Source organism: Heloderma suspectum, chromosome 7 (assembly GCF_057233095.1).
Source record: "Heloderma suspectum isolate Gila_16-S chromosome 7, 16-S_ref, whole genome shotgun sequence".
Classification (NCBI taxonomy): Eukaryota; Metazoa; Chordata; class Lepidosauria; order Squamata; family Helodermatidae; genus Heloderma; species Heloderma suspectum.
In genome coordinates, this window is record NC_139464.1 from 4,717,257 (window position 1) to 4,744,798 (window position 27,542).

General features: G+C 44.5%; 2 protein-coding genes and 1 long non-coding RNA gene across 6 annotated transcripts in view; 2 read left to right on the forward strand and 1 right to left on the reverse strand.

Moving 5' to 3' along the window:
• The window catches only part of STRIP2 (striatin interacting protein 2), a 51,464-nt gene extending 37,288 nt beyond the window's left edge, over window positions 1-14,176 (forward strand). For all 4 annotated transcript variants that reach the window (XM_084808933.1, XM_084808931.1, XM_084808932.1 and 1 more), the window contains exons 17-21: window positions 2,348-2,448; window positions 2,579-2,645; window positions 5,734-5,838; window positions 6,607-6,811; window positions 11,790-14,176. In XM_084808933.1, coding sequence (XP_084665059.1) covers window positions 2,348-2,448; window positions 2,579-2,645; window positions 5,734-5,838; window positions 6,607-6,811; window positions 11,790-12,040 — 729 coding nt within the window. In that variant the 3' untranslated portion in view covers window positions 12,041-14,176. The remainder of the gene's footprint in view (window positions 1-2,347; window positions 2,449-2,578; window positions 2,646-5,733; window positions 5,839-6,606; window positions 6,812-11,789) is intronic.
• LOC146339274 (uncharacterized) lies at window positions 2,300-17,042 on the reverse strand. Its single transcript, XR_014784213.1, has 3 exons — window positions 16,837-17,042; window positions 14,856-15,055; window positions 2,300-2,905 (listed from the first exon to the last, which is right to left on the reverse strand). It is a non-coding gene; the product is annotated as an uncharacterized LOC146339274 (long non-coding RNA).
• A 2,485-nt stretch (window positions 17,043-19,527) lies between these two features.
• On the forward strand, window positions 19,528-27,281 carry SMKR1 (small lysine rich protein 1). Its single transcript, XM_084808952.1, has 2 exons — window positions 19,528-19,613; window positions 24,573-27,281. The coding sequence occupies exons 1-2, from the start codon at window positions 19,611-19,613 to the stop codon at window positions 24,771-24,773; spliced, it is 204 nt and encodes a 67-aa protein (XP_084665078.1). The 5' UTR covers window positions 19,528-19,610; the 3' UTR covers window positions 24,774-27,281.
• The last annotated feature ends 261 nt before the right edge of the window (window positions 27,282-27,542 follow it).

A 27,542-nucleotide genomic window follows, 5' to 3' on the forward strand; every position in this document is an offset into this window, starting at 1 on the left:
GATCCACCTGATCATTTTTTCATCCAGTTTGAGCTAGTTTGCACATCAGGATATCAGGGGGCACTTTGTCAAAAGCTCTGTTGAAGTCGAGGTATCTGATCAAAAAATGAGATCAGATTCGTCTGGCAGGATTTGTTTTTGACAAATCCATGTTGGCTTCAAGTAATCACTGCATTGTTTTCAAGGTGCTTACAGATTGCTTTACAATTCTGCTTACAGAATTTTCCCAGGGATTGATGTCAGTCAATCAGTTGTTCAGTCGTTAAGTCATGTCTGACTCTTTGTGACCCCATGGACCATAGCACGCGAGGCCTTCCTGTCCTCTCCTCTCTCCCAGAGTGTGCTCAAGTTCATATTCATTGCATCAGTGATGCTATCCAGCCATCTCTGCTGTCCCCTTCTCCTTTTGCCTTCAATCTTTCCCAGCATCAGGGTCTTTTCCATTGAGTTTTCTCTTCACATTAGGTGGCCAAAATGTTTGAGCTTCAGCTTCAGTATCTGTCCTTCCAATGAGCAGTCAGGGTTGATTTCCTTTAGGATGGACTGATTTGACCTCCTTGCAGTCCAGAGGACTCGTAAGAGTCTTCTCCAGCACCAGAGTTCGAAAGCATCGATTCTTCGGCGCTCAGCCTTCCTTATAGTCCAGCTCTCACAGCCATACGTTACTACTGGGAAAACCATAGCTTTGATTATATGAACCTTTGTCTGCTTCTTATTGTGCTGTCTAGGTTTGCCATAGCTTTCCTCCCAAGGAGCAAGCGTCTTTTAATTTCATGGCTACAATCACTGTCTGCGGTGATCTTGGAGCCCAAGAAAATAAAATCTGTCACTGCTTCCATTTCTTCCCCTTCTATATGCTAGGAAGTGATGGGGCCAGATGCCATGATCTTCGTTTTTTTAATGTTGAATTTCAAACCAGCTTTTGCACTCTCCATGTTCACCCTCAACAAGAGGCTCTTTAGATCCTCTTTGCTTTCTGCCATTAGGGTGGTATCGTCTGCGTATCTGAGGTTGTTGATCATTCTCCCGGCAATCTTAATTCCAACCTGTGATTCATCAAACCCAGCGTTTCTCATGATGTTCTCTGCATATAAGTTAAATAAGCAGGGCAACAATATACAGCCTTGTCGTACTCCTTCCCCAATTTTGAACCAAGATGCTCTCGATGGGGCTACCTGAAGGTACTGGGGCTACCTGAAGCTGGTGCCTATCTAACCTCTTCAAAATATTGACAGAGGAATAGATTTGGACAACCTATTCACGTGGCAGTGGGCTTTTGTTCCATCAATGCCTACTGCTCCTTGGAGGTGAAGAGGTCATCACCACATGATGAAAGCTTGGGTTTGGTTCAAGGAATATTGGTAAGCAGAGGTGTGTACACATTCCAGTCTTTCCTTACATAAGTTTCTCATTCTTCATGGACCTGTGATATTTGGCATAGGCTGTCCAGATGCCTATATAAAAAGGTAAAGGTGTCCCCAACCAGTCGTGTCCGACTCTAGGGTGCGGTGCTCATCCCCGTTTCTAAGCCGAAGAGCCAGCGCTGTCCGAAGACGCTTCCGTGGTCATGTGGCCGGCATGACTGAACACCGAGGTGCACGGAACGCTGTTACCTTTCTCGCCAAGGCAGTACCTATTTATCTACTTGCAATTTCTTGCTTTCGAACTGCTAGGTTGGCAGAAGCTGGGACTGAAGACGGGAGCTCACTCCGTCACGCAGCACTCGGGTCTCGAACTGCTGACCTGCCGACCTTCCAGTCTGCAGTTCAGTGTCTTAACCACTAAGCCATCGTGGCCCCCTAGATGCCTATATAGGTGCCCATTAATTGTTGCTTTGGGTAGAATAGACAGTGCCATCCAGTCCTCTGTCCACCCTGGTGTGTAGATTGGGATGGGGCCGGCACTCCTTCCAATGCTGTAATATTAGCCTTTTGGCTTCCCAGAGGGCTTGTAGGAGCCAATGATGGTGGCCATTTGCCGTTCCCCATGCTACTGTAAAGTAAGGCATTTTACTTCTGTAAAGTGCCCAGATGCTGGGCCAAAAAGAGCTTTAATGGACATGTTGCAGCTGCATGGCCTGCCATGTGGCAATGTCAGTAAGGCCACATGAAGCCTGCAATGTGTAGAAGGAAAGGAATTTGCATTTGGAGCCAATCACCTGGTCAAGCGTGGAAATCTGACAGTCTGGCGGGATGCCTCTTCAGATCCATGCCCATAAGAAAGAGTTGCAAGTGCATACATGTGTGTTCAAGAGAGAGTGATTGTCTGCTACAGAGCGAGAGCGAGAGAGAGAAAGAGTCTCAGCCTCCTTTACCGTTTAATGTTTTGGTCTCTCTTCTCTTTCCAGTTTGAATATGTCTCTCAGCACCTAGTGTTCGCCAACTGCATCCCATTAATTCTGAAGTTCTTCAACCAAAATATAATGTCCTACATAACTGCCAAAAACAGGTACAGTCTATGTAAACATAAATCTTCCTTTCCTCCTCCAAACACAAAAGCAATTTTAAACTGGATGCTTTGGTGCTGATCTGTAGTGGCAATGAACTGATGCATGCCTTTCTTTTTGATCTCCCTGCAGCATATCTGTCCTGGATTATCCCTCCTGTACTGTCCATGAGTTACCAGAACTCAATGCTGAAAGCCTAGTAAGTGGAATAAGAATTACTCTTCACATCCCAGGTTGCCTGTGGGCTAGGGCAAGCTACAATGTCATAGCCTCAGTTTCCTGTCGGTAAAATGTAATATTGTCATAGCTGACAGAATTATTGTGAGGGAGAATTGGATTTTGAAACACTTCATCTGGGTAGAAATAGGTGAAAGAATAGATTCTGCACTTGGGGCATGTTCCTTACCCCATCCATTGAACCATAGGGGTTGGGGGACTGCTCATTGGGAACCTCTGGAGCTAGGAAGAGAAAGAAAAGGGTTGGAAAGCCTGCTGTAGCATTTCTGCACCAGTTGAAGTCAGTGGAACAGGCCAATGGGATAAAAAGGTGACCCTTTTTAAAACCATTGTGCTGTCATACAGCTGCATAGGAATGAGCAAGATAAATTTATGTCTCTGCCTCTTAAACCCATTTAGATTTTGTCACATGCTTTCCCTGTCTCTTCTGCTCCTCTCCTCTCTTTCAAATCTTTCCTAATGAAGTCAGTGGAGGCTGGTGGTGCTGATGTCAGCTCAAAGGAGCTCTGACTGGTTCTGACTGAAACCCAGGGTGGATTCACTGCCCCACTGACATTGGAGCCACCAGCCTCCACTGGATGAAGCACAACAGATATGTGGACTACACACTGAATGAACGGACTATTTCGATAGGGTTTGCTTAGGGAAAGCTCCAGGTATGGACTGTGCTAATTATTAGGAAATTTGAAAAGTACTCTTCGCACGTTCCCACCCCCCGCAAATGGAACTTTACCCTCAAACAACAGTGACCTCTAGTGGTGGCTTATGCAAACTGACGCCAAGTAATGACATCTTTGCTACGCTATGTAACAGCAATTCTTAAGGCCAAACTCCCTGTAAAAGCTTGGGATTTCTTTCCCCTTTTCAGTCTTAAAACAGCCTTGGACCTCCTGAATTGGACTGGGACTGTGGTGCTGGCAGAGGAAGAGCGTTAAGCCCTCTTCCCTTGTGCCAATTCTCCATTGCCCCCCACCTGCAAAGGGGGGAAAAATAGTTATCTGTCTCCTCCCGGAGGACTAATAGCTGCTTTGGGGAGGACCATCTGCTCACTCTTGCAGAACTGTAGTTGTTGCACAGATAATGGGCCTAACAGACTCCTGGTTGGTCATGATGGAACATAGGGATGGATGTGGCTTATTAGCTGCGCTGGGCCCACACCATTTAAGGCTTTATAAGTCCTTACCAGCATTTTCAGTTGAGTCCAGAAAACAATATGGACCCAGAGTCATTTACTCCCAACAACCCTCTCATCAGAAGGCTGACCACGGCATTTTGCTCCAGCAGAGTACAGTATATCTGAGCTTATTCTCACTGCCCCCTGCCTCGGTCTTAAAAACTCAGGGTGAGGATGTGCATTTCAGCAAAAAGAAAATCAGATGCTCATAAAATGGTGAGGCATTGCTGCAGGGGAAGGAGGTAACCTTGTTTTGGTTCATCATCTTCCTAGGGCTGCACAAGCATGCTCTCACCTGAGTGGTACAACTGGGGTAGTGCTCTGTATCTCAAGAATTTTTTGTAAAAGAAATAAAAACACCTTTGGGAAAAATCATAAAAATGATTCAAAAAATGGTTAGTTGGGTGGACATGTGGAGGGGAGTTACGTTACTCATTTCTGCTGATGTCAGAGGCTCTGGCTAATAGTTGGCTGTGATACTTGTGCACATTCAACTACTTGGACATATGCAATTGTGGGGTTTGACCCAAGCATCGCAGCGGGCCTTAACACTGAGGAGTCTGGAACTGATTCGGAATGAGAGAGGGATGACTTAGATTCTGCTATTGTAGTGGAAACCTCAGTGCCTGGGAATCTGGCACAACCTGACTCTGCAAACGGATTCCATGACAATGGGGAATCTAACTTCAGTTCTGGCCCAGCTGCAACATAAGGTATCATGTCACACCCATGATTTAGTGCCCCAGATGGTGAGAAGATTCTGAGGAAGAGGGGGTCTCTCACCCAGGGTGAGATGTCAAATCAAGAGGGAGGAGTAGCTACACCCCTTGTGGCATTCCCTGCGTTTACGGGCTAAAGGTTCATGCAAGGGATGGTCCTCTGAAGGCAGGGAGTTAACTAGGCCTACCTTGGTATTTAAAGTTGGCCCTAGCTAATGACCCCTCACAGAGATCATGAAATATCTACCAGGTCTGCATTCTGTATGTTCAGTCTATGAACTCTTGTTTATGATAATTTGGAAAGGGGGGTTTGTATGTCAGTCCTTTGCCAAGAACTGCAACGCTTTAAGGATTTTTGCTTGAGGCCAGCAGGGACCCCTTCACTTAACTATGGAGTTAAGTGAAGGGGTCCCTGCTGTGAAGAAACCCATGGTTTGTGGTGAGGACTTAAAGTATTGCAAGCTACTTTACAAGCCTTTGGGATCATATCTGTGTACCCTTACCCATGGAAATAAAAGCCTGAAGGCAAAGAGACCTCTCATGTGGAATTTACTACGGGAACCAGGGAGCCAAGCTCCAACCACAACAGATATTTCTTTTCTGTAGCAGATGATGTGGCTGCTAAGTGTAAGGGAGATGGCTAAAATGCAGCTGCATTTTTACACTTGCACGAAGCCGTGTGGACACAGCGTGGACATTCACATTGTGTGCTTCTATTTAAATACAACCCTCAGGTTTTCAAGAGAATTATGTTAATTGTTCAGGGTGCAGATTGCAACACAAATATCTTGCCCAGATTGATTTATTGTTGAGAGTTATTTATTTGAGTAGGGGTGGGGAAGCTCTCCCAGCCCAAAGGCCGAAATCAGTTTCAGAGAACCTCATTCCAGTGGTAGGCAGGGCCAAAGGCAAAAGGGGTGGACAAAATTACCAGCATATTATAGCTTAAAGTCAATAAGTAAGGAGAGGCATTTCAACCCTTTAGAATGGGGAAAAACTACACAAAAGCTGAGAAACCACCCAACTATTGGTGGTTGGGGGAAAAGGGTGTACCCCTCTTGTAAACCCCAGAGGGCCAGATTTGGCCCCTGGGCCTGAGGTTCCCTACTTTTATTACAATAACATTTTGTCATTTTCCCCCTTCTCCTTGATTGCAGGAAACAGGAGACAACAACCAGTTCTGTTATAGGAATCTGTTCTCCTGCATCAACCTGCTAAGGATCCTCAACAAACTGACCAAGTGGAAACATTCCAGGACAATGGTGAGTGGCTAACTGTCTGAACTATCCTATGAAGAGGTATACAACAATTTGAAGTATGTGTGTGTTGTGAGAAAATCATATGTAATAAAGCAACATTTCAGCTACTCTGGGATACAAATGCTTGAAATAAATGAAAATAAAACCCAAGAGGTTTGCAAGCTAAACACAGTAGTGCATTTTCATTTTGATCTACCCAGAGTAGACAGTACTGGGCTTGATGGACCTTTATTCTGACTCAGTACATGGTGACTTCAGAAGTTCTTGAGAGGATAAAGAATAAACCTAAATTTCAAACTTGACCCTGATGTGGGAGTGATAGACTTGACTGTTTGATCAGGAGTATTAAAGAAGAGTATAGCTATGCAGAGTGTTGATGTGTCACCTACTGCCTGCCTTGGGTTTGGAGACATTTGTGATTAGGGAGGTGGGACAATTCACATTTTTTTAAGCTGTCTGTGGCATAAGGTTTGGGCCATAAGCTGTGTGTGTCAGCAGGCAGTTAACTCATGTCCTACTTGAGGGGTTCCCACAAGCAGCTGTTCGGCCACTGTGTGAACAGAATGCTGGACAAGATGGACCCTTGGCTCTTATGTTGCTTGTACTTGAGATGTGGAGTATGTTGTGTTTTTCCCCCTCATGCAGAAAGCCTTAACTGTATTGTTTTCCTGCTCTTGTAGTTGTTTTCTAAGTTGCACTAATGTGTCAAGGATTTTTTTTTTTTAAAGAAATCTATGTTGTCTTGTTCCTTCCTGCGTGGTATGTTGATAGATGTTGGTAGTCTTCAAGTCTGCTCCAATTCTGAAACGGGCTCTGAAAGTGAAGCAAGCCATGATGCAGCTCTATGTCCTGAAGCTGCTGAAGATCCAGACCAAGTACCTTGGGCGCCAGTGGAGGAAGAGCAACATGAAAACAATGTCTGCCATCTACCAGAAAGTGCGCCACCGCATGAACGATGATTGGGCTTACGGCAACGGTGAGTGCTGTAAAGACCTTCCTTTCTCTGAAGGATGGTGGTTGCTTTCATTGAGCATACTGTGGTCATTTTTCCAATCTCTATACTAGCTACTAAATACTTGATCTGTCTCCTTCGGTTACACAGAATATTGTTCTCTCATATATTTTTGTGACATAAACCCCATTAGATCCAACTGGTGTTAATAACTTTCAGGTCGGCATTGACTTTGCTCCTTAAGTGCAGGTTCCAAGACCAGATTTTCAGTTTCATAGAATCATGGAATAGTAGGGTTGGAAGGGGCCTATATGACCATCGAGTCTAACCCCCTGCTCAGTTCAGGAATGTATGTCCAAGCATCCCTGACAGATGGCTGTCCAGCTTCATCTTGAATGCCTCCAGTGTGGGAGAGCTCACCACTAAGTAATTGGTTCCATTGTCGTATTGCTCTAACAGTCAGGAAGTTTTTCCTGATGTTCAGCCAGAATCTGGCTTCCTGTCACTTGAGCCCATGATTCCGTGCCCTGCACTCTGGGATGATGGAGGAGATCTTGGCCTTCCTCTCTGTGAACAACCTTTCAAGGACTTGAAGAGTGCTATCCTGTCTCCCCTCAGTCTCCTCTTCTCAAGGCTAAATATGCCCAGTTCTTTCAGTCTCTCCTCATAGGGCTTTCCAGTCCCTGATCATCTTCGTTGCCCTCCTCTGAAAATTCTCCACTTTGTCTGCATCCTTCTTAAAGTGTGGCACCCAGAACTGGACACAGGACTGAAGCTGAGGCCTAACCAGTGCTTAGAGGGGAACTAGTACTTCACATGATTTGGAAGCCGTACTTCTATTAATGCAGCCCAAAATAGCATTTGCCTTTTTTGCAGACACATCACATTGTTGGCTTGTATTCAGCTTGTGATCTAAAACACCTCCAAGATCCTTCTTGGAGGTAGTATTGTTGAGCCAAGCATCCCCCATCTTGTAACTGCATTTGATTTCTTTTTCCTAGGTGCAGAACTTGGCATTTATCCCTATGAAATTTCATTCTGTTGTTTTCTGCCCAGCACTCCAGCCTATCAAGATCACTTTGAATTCTGTTTCTGTTTTCCAGGGTATTCACTGTCCCGTTCAAGTTTGTGTCATCTGCAAATTTGATCAGCATTCCCTGCACCTCCTCATGCAAGTCATTAATAAAAATGTTGAAGAGCACTTGGCCCAGAACTGAGCCCTGCAGTACCCCGCTCGTTACCTTTCCCCAGTGTGAGAAGATCCCATTGATAAGCAGTCTTTGAGTCCAATTCTGTAGCCAACTGTGCATCCACCTGATCATTGTTTCATCTAGCCCTCTTTTAGCTAGTTTGCTAATCAGGAGATCATGGGGCACTTTGTCTAAAGCTTTGCTGAAGTCGAGGTATATTATGTCCACAGCATTCCCACAGTCCACAAAGGAGGTTACCTGATCAAAAAATGAGATCAGATTAGTCTGGCAGGATTTGTTCTTGACAAATCCATGTTGGCTTCGAATAATCACTGCATTGTTTTCAAGGTGCTTACAGATGGATTGCTTTATCATCTGCTCCAGAATTTTCTCAGGGATTGATGTCAGACTGACCAGTCTGTAGTTCCCAGGTTCCTCCTTTTTGCCCTTTTTGAAGATACGGACAACGTTAGCCCTCTTCCAATCATCTGGCACTTCCTCCAAGATTTCTCAAAGATAATAGACAGTGGTTCTGAGAGTTCTTCTGCCAGTTCCTTTATGACTCTAGGATGCAGTTCATCTGGCCCTGGAGATCTGAACTCATTCAAAGTCATTAGGTGTTCCTTGACCATATGCCTATCGATCTCAAGCTGCAATCCTGCCCCTTCAGCCTGTACTTCGCCTTTGCCAGGGGGCTCATAGACCCTCTTTTGGGAGAAGACTGAGCCAAAGTAGGAATTGAGCACTTCTGCCTTTTCCTTGTCATCTGTTACCGTCTTGCCATCCTTATTTAATAGCTGAATCACCATTTCTTTCCTCTGTCTTTTACTATACATGTATCTGAAGAAAGCCTTTTTGTTGCTTTGAGCATCCCTCGCTAACCTCAGCTCGTTCTCAGCTTTAGCCTTCCTGACGCCATCCCTGCAATTCTGTGCTACCTGCTTGTACTCTTCCGTTGTTGCTTGGCCTTCCTTCCACTTCCTATATGTGTCCTTTTTTGTTTTCAGGTCATCTCTACGCTTTTTGTGAAGCCACATTGGCCGCTTCTGTTGTCTTCCACCTTTTTTTCTTGTTGGAATTGTTTGTAATTGTGCCTTGAGAATTTCCTTTTTTAAAAACTCCCACCCATCTTGGACTCCTTTTCTCAGTAGTCGCTTGCTATGGGACCTTACTTATCATTGTTCTGAATTTATTAAAATCAGCTTTCCTAAAATCCAGGGTACGCGTTTGGCTACACTCCGATTTTGCTTCCTTTAGAACCAAGAGCTCCAGTATAACATGGTCACTTTCCCCCAGAGTTCCTGTAACTGCTACTTAATCCACTAAGTCATCCTCTTGTTCCTTCCTCCACTTTCTGTAGCAGGAAATTATCAGCAACACAAGTCAGGAATCTCTTGGAGGGGCCATCTTTTGTAGAATTTCTCTCCCAACAAATATTGGGGAAAGAAGTCCCCCATTACTACTACATCAAGCTTCCTTGAAACATTGGCTATTTGCTTTTCAGAAGTTTCATCCTTGTCTTCTCCTTGTTTGGGTGGCCAGTAGTAGACTCCGACCACCATGTTCCTTTTATTCTTTGCTCCATTTATTTTAACCCAGGTGCTCCCGATGGGGCTACCAAGCTCATCCTCCTGTATTCCTGTGCAGAGATATGTATTTTTCACATATGGTGCAACCCCACCTCCCTTTCTGTTCCTCCTGTTGTTTTTGAACAAGTTATATCCTTCAATTGCTGTATTCCAGTCATGAGAGTCGTCCCACCAAGTTTCAGTTACACCTATCAAGTCATAATTTCTGTCCGATATTAAGAGTTCAAGTTCATTGTTTCCCATACTCAGGGAATTAGTATATAGACATCGAAGACCATGTGCTTTATAGTCTGCCTTTTTTCCTACATGTTTCTGAAGACTAGGATTGGGCAGTATTAGAGCTGTTCTCTCCATTGCAGTGCATGAGCCTTCATCCATGTTACCCCCAACTTTACATATCCCTCCCCTGTAGGATTCAGTTTAAAGCCCCCCTGATGAAGTTCTTCATGCTGTGGCCAAACGCATTCTTCCCAGCCTTTGTGAGGTGCAGCCCATCCCTTGCCAACAGTCCATCTTCCAGGAAGTATAGCCCATGGTCCCAGAATCCAAATCTCTCGTGCCGGCACCACCTTCATAGCCAGTCAGTCACCCGGAGTATTTTTCTTTCCCTTTATATCCCTCTTCTAACTACTGGAATTTTGGATGAGAAAACTATCTGGGCCCCAAAGTTCTTGAGTTTCCTTCCCAAAGCTTCAAAGTCTGACATGATTTCTTTGTAGTTCTGCTTGGTGGTATCATTTATTCCCACATGGATGAAAAGAAAGGGATACCTGTCAGTGGGCTTTATGAGTGTAGACAACCCTTCAGTCACGTCTCTAATCCATCCTCCTGGGAGACAGCATACCTGGCGAGTCCATGGGTCTTCGCAACATACTTGGGTTTCGATCCCATGCAGCAAGGAGTCTCCCAGTCCTGTTACTCTTCCTGTTGTTGTAGGCCTTGGTTTCATCGCCTCAGCTTGACTGATCTTCAGCCTCTTGCTCACTCTCATGCAGGTTCCCCTGTAATTCTTCCTCTGCAGCTGTCCTCCAGTCTCCTCCTCAAGTACCTGGAAACAGTTCTATAATTCCAATGCTTCCAGTGGTTTAGAGTGGCTTCTAGTTCTTCTGCTCCTGTCACCCTTTTCCAAGGAGTATCCTCTACTTCATTTTTCCTCATCTCAGCATTTTCCTCTTCTGCCTCAGCTTGCTGTTGCTCTTCTAGCTTCTGTTCTTCACTTTGCTGCTGTAGTTCCACCATTCTGTCCAAGAACTCTTCGTGTTCTCTTATTCCCTGGAGGGTCACCACTCGCCACTCCAGTCCTCTTACTTTTTCTTCCAACAGCATGATCAACTTGCACTTGTTGCACATGTAGGCCATGTTGAACTCAGGCAAGAAAACAAACATTGCACAGACCTTGCAGGTCACCACCACTGGAGAGTCTTTTCCTTCCATAGTCTCTATTTCCTTTATGTTTCTAGCTTTCTGATTGTACTTGGATAGCCTGTGCTTGGTCCTTTACTCACTGGAGGTTTACAACAGAGTCCCGCTGGTATGGAAGTGTGTGTTACAAGAAAAAGAAATTTAAAAAATTGTTAGGGACCTCCCCCTTGACCTCCCTCTGCTGAACTCCTGTTTGCTCTCCCTGTTCGCTTGCTCTGATCGCTTGCTGTCTGGGAGCTTGCTTGCTTGTATAGCCCCTAGGCCAGCTGGAGCAGCTTCCTCTGCTCTGCTCAGCTAGGAGACAGGAAACAGCTTGCCTGTGGAGTTCCCACTTTGGGCATTTACAGTTGTAAGCCTAATAAGCTGCCTTATACAGTGTTAGATCATTGGTTCATCTAGCCCAGTATTGTCTATGCTGACTGGCCGTGGTCTCCAGGACTTTAAACAGAGATCTTTTTCAGCATGTGCTACCTGAGGTTGTTATAGTGGAGATGCCAGGGACTGAATCTGGAACCTTCAGCCTGGAATGCATATATTCTGCCACTGGCCCATGGTTCCGCCCCAATAATTATGAGAAGGCTCATTATTAATATAACTGGGAATCCAAGCATGTCCTCTCCTGACTCCACTACACTACACTACACAGTCTACACTAGTGTGAATAAATGGGTCACACAGTGAGGCACCACTTCCTATAATATTAGTGACAGAGCCACAAGTTCAGGCTCACCCCCAAAGTGATAATTCTGTATCTCTAGAGGAGTTGTCTTACTATTTTTCCTCTGCCTTGTTGACACATAGATATTGATGCTCGGCCCTGGGACTTCCAAGCAGAAGAATGCACTTTACGAGCCAATATTGAAGCCTTTAATAGCCGGAGGTATGACAAACCCCAGAACTCTGAATTTGCTCCAGTGGACAACTGCTTGCAGAGCGTGTTGGGGCAACAGCTGGAACTTCCTGAAGATTTCTATTATTCTTATGAACTATGGCTGGAGAGAGAAGTGTTCTCACAGCCCATCCACTGGGAAGAATTGTTATGCTATCAGTGATGCCACTAGGAAGTTTAACCTGAACCAAATGCCATCTCAGTCTTTTTAGATAATAGGTGCTGTATCCAGGGGGGAAGGGGAGATTCTTCTGTGTTTAGGGGTCCTTATATCTGGCAGAAAACTTTTTACAATGAATGGGTTCGGATGGTCAGTGGAGGAAAGAAGCCACTGTGGCTTCTTTTCCCTGCCCTGCATGTGCCACTCACATGCACGCCATCTAATTACCCTCGCCACGGCACAGGTTGCCATGTCATCTGAACCCGGCAAGGTGCACAGCAGATGTGGCTTCCAAACCACCCTGTAACCCCTACAAAAAGCCATGGGTTGTGGAGTGCTTTGGAAATCACCCCCGCTGCACACCTTGCTGGGTTCAGATGACGTGGCAACCTGTGCCATGGTGAGGGTAATTAGGGAAATGGCAAGTGCGTGAGCAGTACACGCGGAGCAGGGAAAAGAAGCCACCGTGGCTTCTTTTCCCTGCTGATCGTCCGAACCCAGCCAATGAGTTGAAATGTTAGACACCCTAAATGTAATGCCCTCATCTTTCCTAGAATCTTCTCTTTCCCCCCAAGTTCTTCAATTTACTGTAAATGGGCCTGTAAGTGGCAGTGGAGGTCCTGATTCTGATTCATTTACACTGATCTATCTTGAATATTATATATTTAAAGATCTTATATTGGTGGATTTCCTTCCATGCTTGCTTTTGGTGTGAGAATTGTTGCATATGCCACGTTTTGCAAGACTTTGGTAACTACCATGAGCAATTTCTGTGGCTGGATACTTGAGCAAATGTGTACCTTTTAAAACCTGTACCACCATGTGCAGCTTACTTCCCTAGAAACTCAATGGTTCATAGAAAACAAACTGCATGTGTCAAAGAGAAACCCAAAAGATCTATTTTCCAGGTTATCCAGACGTGAAAACTACTGATGTTACTTAGTGCTGGTAAATAGAAAATAGTAGTAGTTTGGACATCTGATTTAAGTTATAAAGGGGTGTGTGTGTACTTCCAGTATGAAAAGTTATTTGTGTAATTTTCTTTATATTGTTTCCCTGAAATCCTCTCGTACATATTAAAAGAAATATATTTTTCTCCACATTTTAAGAGTATCTGTACATCACAAAACCTGCCCCCAAATGGTGATACATGGGATCTCCCATGGACTATGTCATGGTGCAAATGCTGCCAATGCACAATATGGCAGCGGGGAGAGGATTTGCTGTGCCAGAGATGGGGCCCAACCAAGTTCTGTCCAGGGGCCCAAGACAACTAGAGCCAGCCTTGTAGATAGCCTGAAATTTTTTACTTTAAATCTGTGTGTACTATGTGTGTGTGTAAGAGGTATTTTTACTGCAACACAGCAAAGCCTTCTCGTCCATAAAATGCAGTTGAGAGGATTTTAATTCTCCCTCTTTCCTTCCATCCCCATCAGTATGTGCATTTGTCAGAATATGTGGAGGGTTTTTCATACTACCTCTTAAAGGCACAAACAGGCTTTCACGTGTTCCTCCAATGTTTGAAGAAACATGCAAACATCTTATATAAAAAGAGAGTGCATATATTTAGCTCACTGCTAGACATCATAGAATCGTAGAACAGTAGGGTTGGAAGGGGCCTACAAGGCCATCGGAGTTTACATGTGGATGTCAACTCCAGAAATTGTTCCACAGTTCATTGGTATGACTGGGAACCAGATGTGCATGCTATCCATTCTAGTAAAGCATTTGCATGCTTTAAAGATGCAGGAATCATTTTGCATCTTTAAGCTGTTAATGTGAGAATTGGGGGGGGGGGTTGTCTGAACTCTACTTGCAGAACATAGAACTTTTTAAAATGTTATTGGCAGGGGGAGGGGTTCTTAGTTAGAAACCAAAAATATACTTTTTAAAAATTGTAGCAGCATGTACCATTAGATACTAGACAAATACTGCACATCACTTGTGTTTATAGTTGGTCAAGAATATACACAAGTTCCAAAAATATATGTATTCTCTCTCTTACTGTGTAGTGAGGATGTTTGTTTCCTAGTATAAATCGTATTGACAAAACATTGTTCAAATAAATGGCCATATTAAGTCAGTCCACTTTTTAAGCACAAGTTGTAACCAAGAATAAAAGCTACTCTCAAAGTGTGTGTTCCTGTTTCTCATTTAATTATTTGTATCGGTTCTAACAGAGAATAACTGCAAGTACATTCACATTAACATAGGAGGAGCATTTGAAGCTACTTTAAGAACTTCCTGCACTAGTTCAAACAAAGCCCTATGAAGAGAGGCTGAAAGAACTGGGCATGTTTAGCCTTGAGAAGAGAAGACTGAGGGGAGATCAGATAGTGCTCTTCAAGTACTTGAAAGGCTGTCACAGAGAGGGAGGCCAGGATCTCTTCTCGATCATCCCAGAGTGCAGGACACGGAATAATGGGCTCAAGGTACAGGAAGCCAGATTCCGGCTGAACATCAGGAAAAAAGTCCTGACTGTTAGAGCAATATGACAATGGAACCGATTCCCTAGGGAGGTGGTGGGCTCTCCCACACTGGAGGCATTCAAGACGAGGCTGGACAGCCATCTGTCAGGGATGTTCCAACTTGGACTCCTGCATTGTACAGGGGGTTGGACTTGATCATCTTATAGGCCCCTTCCAACCCTACTATTCTATTATTATAGTTTGAAATGCTCCAGGGACGAATTTATTGTGAGACATGTGCAAATGAATCCAATGTATGGATATGTTCTGTAGTGAATGCAACAATTCAGGAGTAATTGCTAGTATGGATGCACTTTGGGAAAATAGTGTGTGAAAAAGCACCCAAATACCTGGATTCATTCTCCTTTCCATGCAAGCCTTCAAAGATGTAGGAATTTTGTCATGGTCCACAGCTGGCAAACCTAACAGTAGGCAGGAGATGGGAGTTGGGCAAAGAGACTGGCGGAGTAGTTGCAGCCTTTCTTCCCAACATAGAGGATTTTAACGGTATAGGCACAGCCTCCAGGCAAGGAACTGGCAAGTCTGGAATCTGGAGTGACAGGTGGAGGGAGTTTCCTTAATTTTCAGCTTACATTTCAAAACAGTCATTCCATGGTACTTATTACAGAGCAACAACTAGGAGAAGCACTGCCTTGCACTTGGCCACTTACCCTGTAGCAGTCTTTTAAACTGACATTATATCAAGACAGAACAGCAAATAGGAATTTGAAGAAAGGGGATCAGAAATCATGAATTTCCCCCATCACAGTATGCTGTGGTAACAAGAGAAGCCGCACCTTGTGGGATCCCACTTTACTAACGACAAATAACCGAGAAATAAATTGGATATTGAAGCACATTAAAAGGTAGGGCCAAGAGCCCCTGAAAAGTACTTTAGCTGCATTTCTTCTAAATGAATTCTGCTAATTTTGTGCCAGGACCAATTAAGGCTGAATTTATTGGTCTGTTCAATTCACTGGAACCACTGTGCATGGGTAAAACTGCCTACAAAAATAAATCCAGCTACCATAACATAAGAACACCAGGAGAGCCCCGCTGGATCAGACCAAAGGTCTATCTAGTCCAGCATTCTGCTTGCAGTGGCTAACAAACAGCTGCCTGTGGGAAACCCACAAATAGAACATGAGTGTCGTAGCACCCTCCTGCTCATGTTCCTCAACAATGTATGCAGAGGCATTCTGCGGCCGATACATCATGACTAATAGCCACTGATAAGACATGACATGTTGGATCATGTAAACAAGTGTACAAGAGAGCAATCATCTTTGGTTTTCTTGTAAGATATAGCCTGTTTGTTAGATACTGAGTTATACCCAGTCTTATTACAAGGCTCGGGACAGACCACCATCTTGCACCATGGCAAGAGAGACAGTGTTAAGTCTGGAATAAGTTGGGGCTAAAGCTGCAGCTGTAAGTCATACCCTCAAGCCTAGGTTGAACAGCCAGGTTGTCTAGGGCTTCCCTGACAGTTTTAAAACACTAACAATTTGGCTTGCTGTTTAGCAACACCACCAGCTTTTCCTTTGGTAACTTCAAACATAGGCAGTCATTGATAATTGTTTCAGTTTTGACAAAGGGAGGCATTGCAGAGAGCCAGGTTTAAGCCTGTTAGAAGTTATACAGGTATATCAAGAAGGAGTAATGGCTCCATATCTTTGTGGTTATCACAATAAACTAGTGCTTGGGACTATGGACCAGTTAAATCAACATACACGACTACAATGAGGCAGACTATAGGAACCTGCGTAAGTGTAGATTGCCAAATTGCATAGGGTGATGACATCCAAAGTATTAGGAGAGGGTTTCTGTTCTAATAGTTCTATGGAAGAGGGGATTGCAGCAGCCATCACTTTTGTCGCTCCTTGAATGACAAGTGGCGCCTGCCAAATTCTCCCTTCTAAACAATTCTTGGAAGAACAGAAGCTTCTTCCTGTGCATCTGGGCTCCCTACATTTGCATGATCATCATGCCTCAGGACCTGAAATACTAACCCTAGGATTAATAACCAAGTAGAGACCCTGCCCTGGTAGGGGAGATCAGGTTTAGAATAAATAAAACCTTACCAACGAAAACGAGAATAAGATTAGTGGCAGCTCCGGGGGAGCTCTTGGCCAAGAAGCCCTCAGTGAGCCCTCCTCCCCAGAGCCAAATGTGGGCAGGAAAAGGGTACACTTTGCCCAGCCCTGGAGATCCAGACCCACCATCCCAGCCCAGGTTGCAACCCCATTATCATGAGGGGAAAAAATGAGGCTAATCTGTGTATCAAGCTTAAGGATATTTATGGAGACTCGTTTCCCTGTATCAGCGTACCTATTGAGGAGGAAAGTTTTCAGACCTTCCCAAGGAACAGAGCAGGCTGGGGGCTCTTCTGACACTATAAGCCTTTATTGAGCAGAGCATGCTAGTATGGGTGGATCGCTTGATCAAAAGATCCTTTCTGAACAGAGCATACTAGCATGCGTGAATCGCACACACGGGAGGTCCACACCTTGGTATAGATAAGCAGTAAGTTATATAGTTTGCAATTTCTTGCTGCGCCACAGCTGTCAGCCAATCAGATACTGACATGCTAGTGGGGGCTACTGCAGTTGAAACACTACATATAGGGAACAAAACCTTCCAGCAGTTTTCTTATCTACTTACAACATCCCAGCACATCCTCTTTATCTGCTTGCAATGCCGTTCCCCTTTCCCACCAGCAGCAACATTCGAACCACTCAGAGGGAGGCCTATCTTTTCGGCCGCAGCCTGGACAAAACTAGTTTTTCTCTCTCACTATTCCCCAGAAAGGATGTCCTTTTTATGGAACTCTATGCAACTCTAGTTTTTTGTTGTTGTTTTTAAATACTACTCGTATTGAGCTGTTGTAGCTGCCAGTTTTCTTGTCAGGAATATTATACTGACAATTTCATTCCTTTTGATTTGTGAGGCAAACACCACCCCCTTCCCCCACCCAAGACTTTGATGTATTGGCATAGGCTAGACGAGACAATAAATGCTGCTGGTTTTGGTCCTACAAAACAAAAGAGCATGAAATAATAAAAGTAAGGAGATGCTTTTGGCTTTGTTTCTATTCAGGCACCTTTCTCTTCAGGCACAGCCTCCAACCACTAACACTGAGATGATAAGAGACTGTGCCTGTTTTTCTCCGACTCCATTAGAGAAGGAAAGAAAATATATTCCCGCCCTTTTTTTCTTCACACAACCCGTCCGTTACGGGCAAATCCGGTTCGAGAGAGTGGGGGTGGGGCTCCCCTTGTTCCCGCCTTTTCTTTTATCTCCCTTCCCCTCCTCCGCCCCTTTCTGCTGACGGCACAAGAAGAGCAATTTTTCTCCCGCAGCTGCTACCGTGTGTGCACGCGTAAACCAGGCAGTGCTAAGTTCTCTTGTTGCCGGGCTACATGCAATGACCCCACCCCTTTACCATGGTAACGGGACTGGTGGGAGGTAAACAGAAGAAAGCTAGCTCCGCCCACTAGTGGGAAGCCCCGCCTGGTAAGCTAGTGGCGAGAGGAGGCGGTGAGCGGCCGCTGCCGCCGCGCGATTCACTTTCGTGCTGAGAGGGTTGACTGGTGAGTACGTCCGGGAGTGACTTTGCAACGCGTGTCACTTGCGGAACACGTGGGAATCAGGACTTCCGTGTCACGGGAGGGTCGTAATTTGGCAGCAGCAAATCTGGTCGCCACGGGATGTTCGTTGGCTATTGCCGAATGCTTTGCTGCTTCTGAGCAAGGCGAGATCTTGTGTGTTAAGGTGGCCAACTGACCAGACCAGGAGGGGAAAGAAGCCGGCTTGCCCTGCGCTTCTGCCTTTGACAGCAGCTTGATTTGCCCTAATCAGGGCAATAGATATATAAGCAGAATCACTTCTCCCCGTGAAAGAACAGGTTCGTAGCTTGCAGGGGGCTCTTTGCTCCATTATGGGTATTGAAGTCCAACACATCAGAAGAGCACCAAGTTGGGGGAAGGCTGCCCTGCCTGGGCAGAGATAGCCTGGCTCTTGTAACAGGTTAGGCCACTGTAACACACTCTACATGGGGCTGCCTTTGAAGACTGAAACTGTGGTTAGTGCAGAATGTGGCTCCTGGATTGCTGAGACTGGCATTATGAATATATTACGCCTGTGCTATGCCAACTGCCCTGGCTCCTAGCCCATTTCATTCTTCCAGTCACTTTAATTGCGTTTCATCACTTTCATTGTTCCAGTCATCTATAGGAGTTTCTAGGGCTGAGGTACCTTTCTGTTCCAGGCAGAGCTTCTGCTAAAGTAAGCCATTTCTTGGGGTGAGGGTTTGGATAGGTATGAGCAAGGATAAGATGGGGTGGGACAACCATTTTAAAAGGTATGTTACTTGTGTCTTAGAAACTGTTGGTCCCTACCAGAAGATCTCTGTGCCAAAGAGCTCTGCATGTCTCGATGGGCAGTTCAGTATAACTCAGATTACTCAAACAAGTAAGCCAAGCTGCATGACATAAGAACACCCACCCCCCAAAGCGTCAAGGTCAATAACCACTCAGACTTACTGCGGCACAATTTTATATTGAGTGTGTGTCTGCACAATGATTATATGGAGGACTGGAAGCACTTGTGCCTTGCCTCTAATCTTGGCAGTCCTCAAGCGTGAGTGGAAGAAACTGGAGGGTCAGTAGGAGCTACGCATCCTGCCCAGTGGCCTTCCAAGTTCTTGCTCTCAATGCAGGTAGTCCCAGGAAGAAAAGGTGCTTTTTCCAACTAGGAGGGCAGGTAGCTGCTGTTGATGGTTTACTAAGCATGTTAAGGTTAGATTAGCTGAGCTTTAAAAGTTCTCCTGGCCTGTGATAAATGCAATGCAAGGCCTTTTGAGACAAACGGTCCAGAAAACTTCAGTTATTTGGTTATTCAGTTTAATAGTACAGCAAATAAATAAAATAAAATGAGCAATGTGCAGCCACATCACTTTTGTGCTGATTATCCTATAATGTATGGACTTTATCACACTTTTTTTACATTGCAGGTACTTCCTTTGGAACCTTACAAAAAATAACTGTCTTGCTTTGGGACTAGACACAATGGTCACCAATTCAGTTCAGTAAACGGACAACACTATGGTAATGTAAAGATCTGCAGTTCTCATTGGCATATAAAACACAAAGGCAGCTTTGTTGGCCATAAGAAACGTTTCAAAATTCATATAGTGTAATGTCTCTATTAGGCTAACTCAAAGATCACAAAAACAATGTGCAACTTTTCTAGATCTCCAGATTTCTTCATCAGGCAAAATGTTACAAAAAGCAGGTTAGTGGGAATGGGGGTAGGGTGAGGGAATAGGGGGTTCTAGGGATACTGAATCCCAAAACTATTACATCATCTGGCAGAGCCCAGTTTGAATGCCTGCAAACCCCCCTACTCCGTATCATCTTAAGGGTACAATGCTATGCATATTTAGACAGAAAAAAGTCCTATAACTCCTAGCTTTCCCTTGCCAGTCATGCTCTAATACTCTGATCATGCAGACATCCTGACTACAGCATCCAGTCAGCCCCTTTTTCCCCTCCCCACCCAACCTTATTTTTTAACACCTTGCCCAATGAAGAGCTCTGGAGATCTCAAAAACTTGCGCATTTTTTATGTTGGCCTAGCAAAAGTATTACACTGTGTGGATGTTGAAGTTCTCGATGTGTGAGGCAGGCAATACAAAGCAGGCACTGTTAGTTCCTGCTGGGTGAGGGGAGAGTCAAAGATTGTTCCCAGAGCTTTCCTAAACCAATCTGTCAGTGTCTCTTAATTGATTGTAGATGGTCTTCATTATTCTCCAACCCCATCAGCAAGCAGCTCTTTTGGCTGTATTCTGACCCATTCCTGTTCGCTGACACTGGGAGTGGTGGAAGCAATATAGAACCTATTTTTTGTGGACCTTTTGCTCTCCATGAATGACCCATTGATAGAAGGCATCTTACTCCTGTGCCCCTTCCATCTCTTTCCCAGTGATCTAAGTGCCTCTCTGTGAATGGGATGAGAGGGGTGCCACCAGTACTGTCTCCCCTAAGGGGAATGATCCTGATGCATTGTTTTTCTTGACTCAAGGAGACCCATTCGCTCCCACACACCCCATGCTCTGGTAGCACAGTTGGAGTACTTGGAGTAGAGAATTCTGTATGTTGATGATGCAATGTGTGAAGAAGTGACCTCATACTTAGTAATTAGATAACTCCCAAGTTTTAGGGAGGAGGAAAAATGTCTCCCCACTTTCATCATGCTACTCATCATTTCCTAAACCTCATATCATACCCCCATAGCCTCAGTTGCTTCAGTCTTTCCTTGTAGTACAAAGGGTGTAGTAATTCTCCAACCCTTTGATAATGCACTGGTTCCCTATCAGTTTCCAGGCCCAATTTAAAGTGCTGGCTTGGGACCAACTTGCCCAAAAGATCACTTCCTCCCATATATACCTATCCTAACCTTAAGATCCACTTCAAAGGCCCTCCTCTGTATGCCCCGTCAAGTGGGGTGCAAGAGGTGGCTACTATGGAGAGGGCCTTCTTGGTGGTAGCACCCTGGCTGTTAATAGCCTGTAATAGCCTAATAGCCTCTGCAGAGAGGCTCACTTCACCTGGCCCCTTCTTAATCATCTTTCTGACACCAGGTAAAAACTTTTTATTCACCAAGGTCTTTTAAACAACTTGTGGTTTAGACCAACAAAAACTGGGCTTTCTGTGTAAGTTGTGTTTGGTCATTCATGCTGTTAATGATTTTATTTTTCTCCACCAGAGAGGAATGTTTTCTGATGGACTTTACTGGGTTTTAAAAATTGTTTTTAATTTTGTATTTTAATATTGTCATCGATTTTGCATTGTAAGCCACCCAAGGAATGTGTTGATGGGCAGCCCATATAGATCCTAATAATAACAATAACAACAGCTATAAAATGATGGTGATGATCAGTAATGTGGGTGGCCCTTTTCTACAGCATTTCAAGCTCTACAATATCCTTTTTTGAGATATTGAGAAATACCGTACATAGTATTTCAGTTGTGTGTTTCATTGAGACATCCAGTGGCATTATGATACTTGCCCATCTTATTTTCAGTCCCTTTCCTAATAGTCCCTAATATGGAATTTACCTTTTTCACTGGTATTAGAGTCAGTTGATATTTTCAGTGATCTGTCCACCATGACCTCAAGTTCTGTTTCCTGGGTCAGTCACAGCTACTTCTGATCCCATCAGTGTGAATGTGAAGTTAGGGATTTTTGTGAACAAGCATAATGGGGGCTTATATTTACCAGGTCGACAGATCCCCTGCACCACACTGCAGACTGCTGTTTAAGCTTAGCGATGTTCTGCCACACACTCCTGCCTCAGGGGCCCTTGAATTTAACTCAGCCCCGTGCCAACCTACGACCAATTTGAACAGTTGTCATCAAACCTGATGAATGCAATTGACAGCAGACACATTCGTGTGTATGTTCATAACGAAGGGTTACTGGCACAATGTCCATTATTATGATGGGTGGTACATATGTGAAGGGAAGACCTGTATTGGACTGAATTAGAATGGGCCACTCTTTAAAGCCAATTGATCCAGAAAGATAGAGCCCTCGGGGAATTTTCTGTTAGCATAGCTGGCACTGCTGCTGATTGTCCAGTTTCTCCAGCGAAGATGGCTTGAGCAATTGGCACGATCGCTCCTCAGCGCTCTCTCCTACATCAGAGAGGAGTTCCTGCAGTCACCCCTGGAACAAACTAAAACTCAATCCAGACAATCCAAAAGTGCTGTCGGTGGATGGGTTGGTCTGACCTGGAAGGTGGTCTTCAGCCTGTTCTCAGTGGGGTTGTACTTCCTCTGAAAGATCGGGTTTGCTGTTTGGGGATGCATTTAGATCCAGCCTTGTCTTTGGAAGCCCACATGGCTTCTGTGGCACAATGCACCTTTCTCCAGTGGAGGCTGGTACACCCATTGCAGCCCCTCTTGGACAGATAACCTGGCTATCCACGCTTTGGTAACATCTTGTTTTGATTACGGTGGTGCATTGTTCATGATGAAAATGAGGTTCTGACTTTGCCCCAGTGGGCGAGAGAGTGCAACCAGAGTCAACCTAAGGCTACTTAAATGTTCAATATGTTTGAAAATATATTTTAAAACTTAAGCAGGTAACAGGGAATACTTTTTAACTTGTTAAACAAATGAAAACATACTACACAAGAAGTCTTAAGATATGAATGGTTTATAAAGAAAAGTAAATTCAAAAGAACATCACATACAAGAGTAGAATGTGAAACATGCGATGATACATTTGTACAAGTCATATATAAAGATTACACTGTGCAAAATATGCTAGTTTAACTCTTGCTAAGGCTTATTAGAAAACAATGTTAGGATAGTAATAGGCCCAACTAGCAGCAGTTGAATTGTTGCTTAGCCCTACTTAAACTTCTACTAGTCTGAACTAGTCAAATGGAATGTTGAATGCTTTTAACTATATAGCAATATAGTCTAAACTTTTAAAGAAAAGGAAAGAGAGGGGGAATTAAAAGGAAGGTATAGCTACATATTCCAGGCAGAGATCTGAAGAACAAAGGCTTCCGTAGTCTCATCGGGAGGTTGAATGAGACCTCTCCCAGAGTCCAAGGTGTAGGACTCAGCAAAGCCCAGTTAGAAAAAGTTAATTCAAGGAGAAAGTGGAGAGAATGTTTTAAAATGGAAAAAGGTGATGAAGTCTGAGCCTCACCAGTGAGTGAAATAAAATAGTTGGAGAAAACTGAATCAAGCTGCTTAGGAGCGAGGCATCTAGCCCCCAAAAGCTAGTTCAGAAACAATGGCCAGCTGCAGCCTTAAAAACTGAAGAAGAGACATGGACAAGTAAGAAATCCCTCTTGTTCTCTCAAAAAGAAGGCAAAAATGGGCAGTATAGAAATGAAATAAACTTCAGTGGGTTCAAAACACAGCAGTTACATTACTAACTGGGAATGAGTATACCAAACACAACTTGCCACATTTAAAACCATTTCACTGGCTCTCGGTCCATATCCAGGCACAACTTCAAAGCCCTAAATGGCTTGGGGCCTGTGTACCTAAAGGACTGCCATCTTCCACATGAACTTGCCCAGGTGCAAGAGAGTGTCCTCTGCGCCAGGTGGTGACTGGAGATGAGGCCTTCAGTTGTGGTGACCCATCTTTGAATTTCCCTCCCTAGGTTAGGAGGGCTTGCCTGGGGCCAACTTGTTTTCTTTTTTGGCTCCAAGGTAAGACCTTTTTGTTTGTTCAGGCCTTTTTGATTGATTAGGTTTTTAATACTGATCTGCTCTTCTCCTTTATTATTTTGTACTGTTCTTTGATTTTATTGTCCTGTATTTTTAACCTACATAAGCCACTGTAGGATCCCCATTAGCTGAACAAACAGGCTAACAAGTGCTTTAAATTAGTCAATATTATAAAAGGAGCTATGTGCATTGCAGTGTTTGCTCCCCCCATGGGATCTTCCTTTGTGGAGGGGAGCTCTCCGAGTTCCAGTGCAGGGGAAACCATCCCTGACTCTGGGCAGCCCAGCTTCCACTAACAGGAGCCCAATATGATTTTGTAGACAGCGCCTGTAAAGGTTCACTGCAAACCTCTGTTGTTTCCTGCCCGCCCCCCCATTCCACTCAATCATCTCCTGTAATAATTGCAGACATTTGGTTAGTTCCTTCTGCATGAAGCCCATTGCAGAAGTTTGCAAATTCTTCTTGCAAGAAATATTGAGGTGTATCCCTTCTTTTGAATACACAATTTATTATGTCCTTTCCAGATTCTGTAGTTGTAATAATGATTTAATTATAGATTGTCTTTGTAACACTGTGGTTTAAGAGATAAGCTATAGCACCTGATGTAATTTCTGCACCATGTAAGCAATGAACACTTTCTGCACTGTCTCTCATATTGTTCACATTTACAGTTCAGCCTCAATGTCATTCCACTTCCTCCTGATCTTTCAACACCAATCCTCTTCGCCTAAGCTCCCAGCCTTGCAGCCACTCGCCTGCTTCTGCCCCACAGTCAGAAATTAACTTCTGTTTTTTCTTTTTTTTACAGGGAGGCAAAGGCAAAGGAAAAGGAAAAGGCAAGGGCAAGGGCGGGAAGAAATCCAAGAAGGCCGTGCCTGAGGTGGACATCCTGAGCCCAGCTGCCATGCTCAATGTGTACTACATAGCCCACAATGCCGCCGCCTGCTTGGAGTACCGTGGTTTCCCGTGGCCAGACTCTCCGAAAAAGAAAGGGAAGAAACGGAAGTAGGAAGCCAACAGAGGGAAGGCCCTGGCTTTGGGGAGAGATTCAGAGCCCCTTAATTGGGGAGGAAGACTTTTGTTGGGGACTGAAAACAAAAGAAATCTACTCAGGTTTCTCACTTGGCCATGATCACTGTTATGGCAGGACAAAGAAGCTTTCACTTCCAACGACGTTAAGGAAGTAAATGTTGCTTTGAGATGCCTACCATGGCACTGCAGTGTGTGCCTTGTCGCTGCTACAGGAACTAACCCAAAGAATCCTCCACACCTGTTTTGATCATGTATGGTGGGGTGGGCATGAGCTTTGCGCTAACTGCTGGTGCCACTTTGAGGGGCACGTATGTTCCTTGTGAATGCTGCAGCACTGATATGACTCTGTGATTGAAACCAAGCGACAAGTGCAGCTCAGGGGCCTTTGGGAGCTCAGTACTATCAACATACTAGTCAAGGATGGGCTGAGCATAAGGGCAGTTTAAGCATCTGCCTGGGGCAGCACAGTTCAGGAGGCACCCACCATGCTGGAAGCAGCACAGAGGTCCAGTCTGTCACTGCTTCCAGTATGGCCAGCTTCCTGAGCGTCCCAGGATTCTTTTTGACATCCCAAGGGATTCTGGGGCATGGTGTTATTTCACACAGGGACACCCCTAGTTGGATCCTGGCGAGGATGTCAGTCACTAACATTTTGCCCTAAATAGGATCCTGTTTAGCTGGATGGATATAAATCTGCTATCATTAATGTTTCTAAGAATCCCAAATTTGCATCCTGTGACCGGTAGAGAAAGAACTTCTGTGTGATGTGCTTGATGGAAGAAAACGGTTAAAATGTCCAGGACTTGTATATGTATGTATCTGAGAGATCAAGCATTAGATCTTGGAAGGTGAATTTATACATAGGAGGAGCATACACTGCTTCAGATGGCAGCCTGATAGGTTCAGGTAGTCATCTTTTGTCAGCATGCTTGGACTGCTGCCTAAACAGGTTGCTGAATGTTCAGACCTGAAAGCCTCTCCCACAGCGGAGAAGGATTTGCCACCTGTCCGAGCTGCAGGGTGAACATGCACCATGTAGACTGCAGGGGAATGGAATATGGCCGGGGGAGAGGAATTGTGCTAATCTGGAAACACAGTAAATGCCAGGAGATGCCTCTCAGTACTTCCAAGGGCTCATCCAGGCCTGCCAAGAGACCTATTGGCTTCCCTTGCACAAGTCTAGCTTTGTAGGCCTGGTTTACCTAGAGCAGGCAATATCGCTACAGCTGGATTGTACTGATAAAAGTTTATCTCAGGGAGGCAAGGAAATTGGAGGCTGATAGAGGGGGTGCTGCCTGGCCCTCTGTCCCCTTCCTTTCTGGAAGGAACAGACACTGCTGGTTTTGAAGTGTAGTTTCTGCTTTCCATATGGAGAATATGCTATAATGCAGGTGTGGGCAACATCCAGGGGCTAATTCTGCCCCTTCCCCGGGCCTGCCCCCAGCATGTCGCTAAATTCTGTTGTAAAAACTCCTGCAATTTCATTATAAAATGGAGTGTGGGTTTAGTTTTAAAGCAAAATCATGCTTCTGGGAGGTTTTTGGGAGCGCAATTTTGTTCTAAAGCAAGTTGCACACTCCCTACATGCCTTGTTTTACAGTGAAATCGTGTGTATGTGTGGGAGAGGGGTGTTTGCCACCACCACACCAATATTGGTGGGGGCTGCACAAAAGGTGGCATAGGAAGCAATGCAGACCATGACTTGCTCACCCCTGCCGTACTGGCTGTTAAGCAGATATATACTTTGGGGGTTGATCTGGCCTTCCCATGGTTTTTTACCATTTTTACCACTTATATTGCCTGTATAGCATACCCTTCTATACACAATGTATGTCAGACTTCAGGGAAGTTTGGAATACCTTTTGTTGTCAGCTAGATATGAATGGAACTCACCTACGTGCTGAGTGCCAAATACATTCGATGTTTTTGTTATTTTCAATGGTGCTATTTCATACTCTGATCCAAGAAGGTTGGTTTGTGAAAGAGACTTATCTATTTAAGGTTGAGGGAATGGATGCCTCCAGTCTTACTTATTTCTTCCCTAAATTGCTACCAAGAGATAAATAAAATGTAACGTATGGATGTTTTCCAGCCCAGACTCAGGCACTGAGAAGGCAGTATGTGTGGTGTAACTTCCCTATGAGCTCACCCAAGCTGGAAAAAACTATTCACATGTTGCCCACAACCTAGAGTGCAATTATGTGTCCCATTGAAATCAACTGAGGTTATGCATGCTGAACTGTGTACTGGACTGTGGCCATTCCATTTCACATGCTTTCCCCCTCAATTTCTAGTTCTGTCCCTGTGAAGTGGTCTGTAATTAAGTGTGTCTCCAGGGCTGATGGAACTATTCCTTATGTATTGTGAATTATCCACAAGGAGTTCTGAATTTCTAAGCAAATGTCCACTTTCTGTTAATGATTCAGAATTATGTATTTTAACAGTTTGTAGTCCTTTATATGGTTTAAAAGCATGTTCAACACAAGCTTCTGTCTTCTGCTGCATATCCTGGGTACTAAGTATTATTCATCAGTACTTTGAGTGAGGGAAGTAGGAACACCTGAAATTGCATATTTTCCAATAGGAAAATGGAAGTCCTCTGTCCTCAACTGTTGTCACTTTTTGCCGTTGCCTAAAGGTATATCCAGGGGGGGAAATACTGGCATGCAACACAAAAGTTAACAAAATGAGCCATACCAGAGAAGATGGGGAAACTAAGTGGATCCAGGCAAGAAGTTGGAGAGAC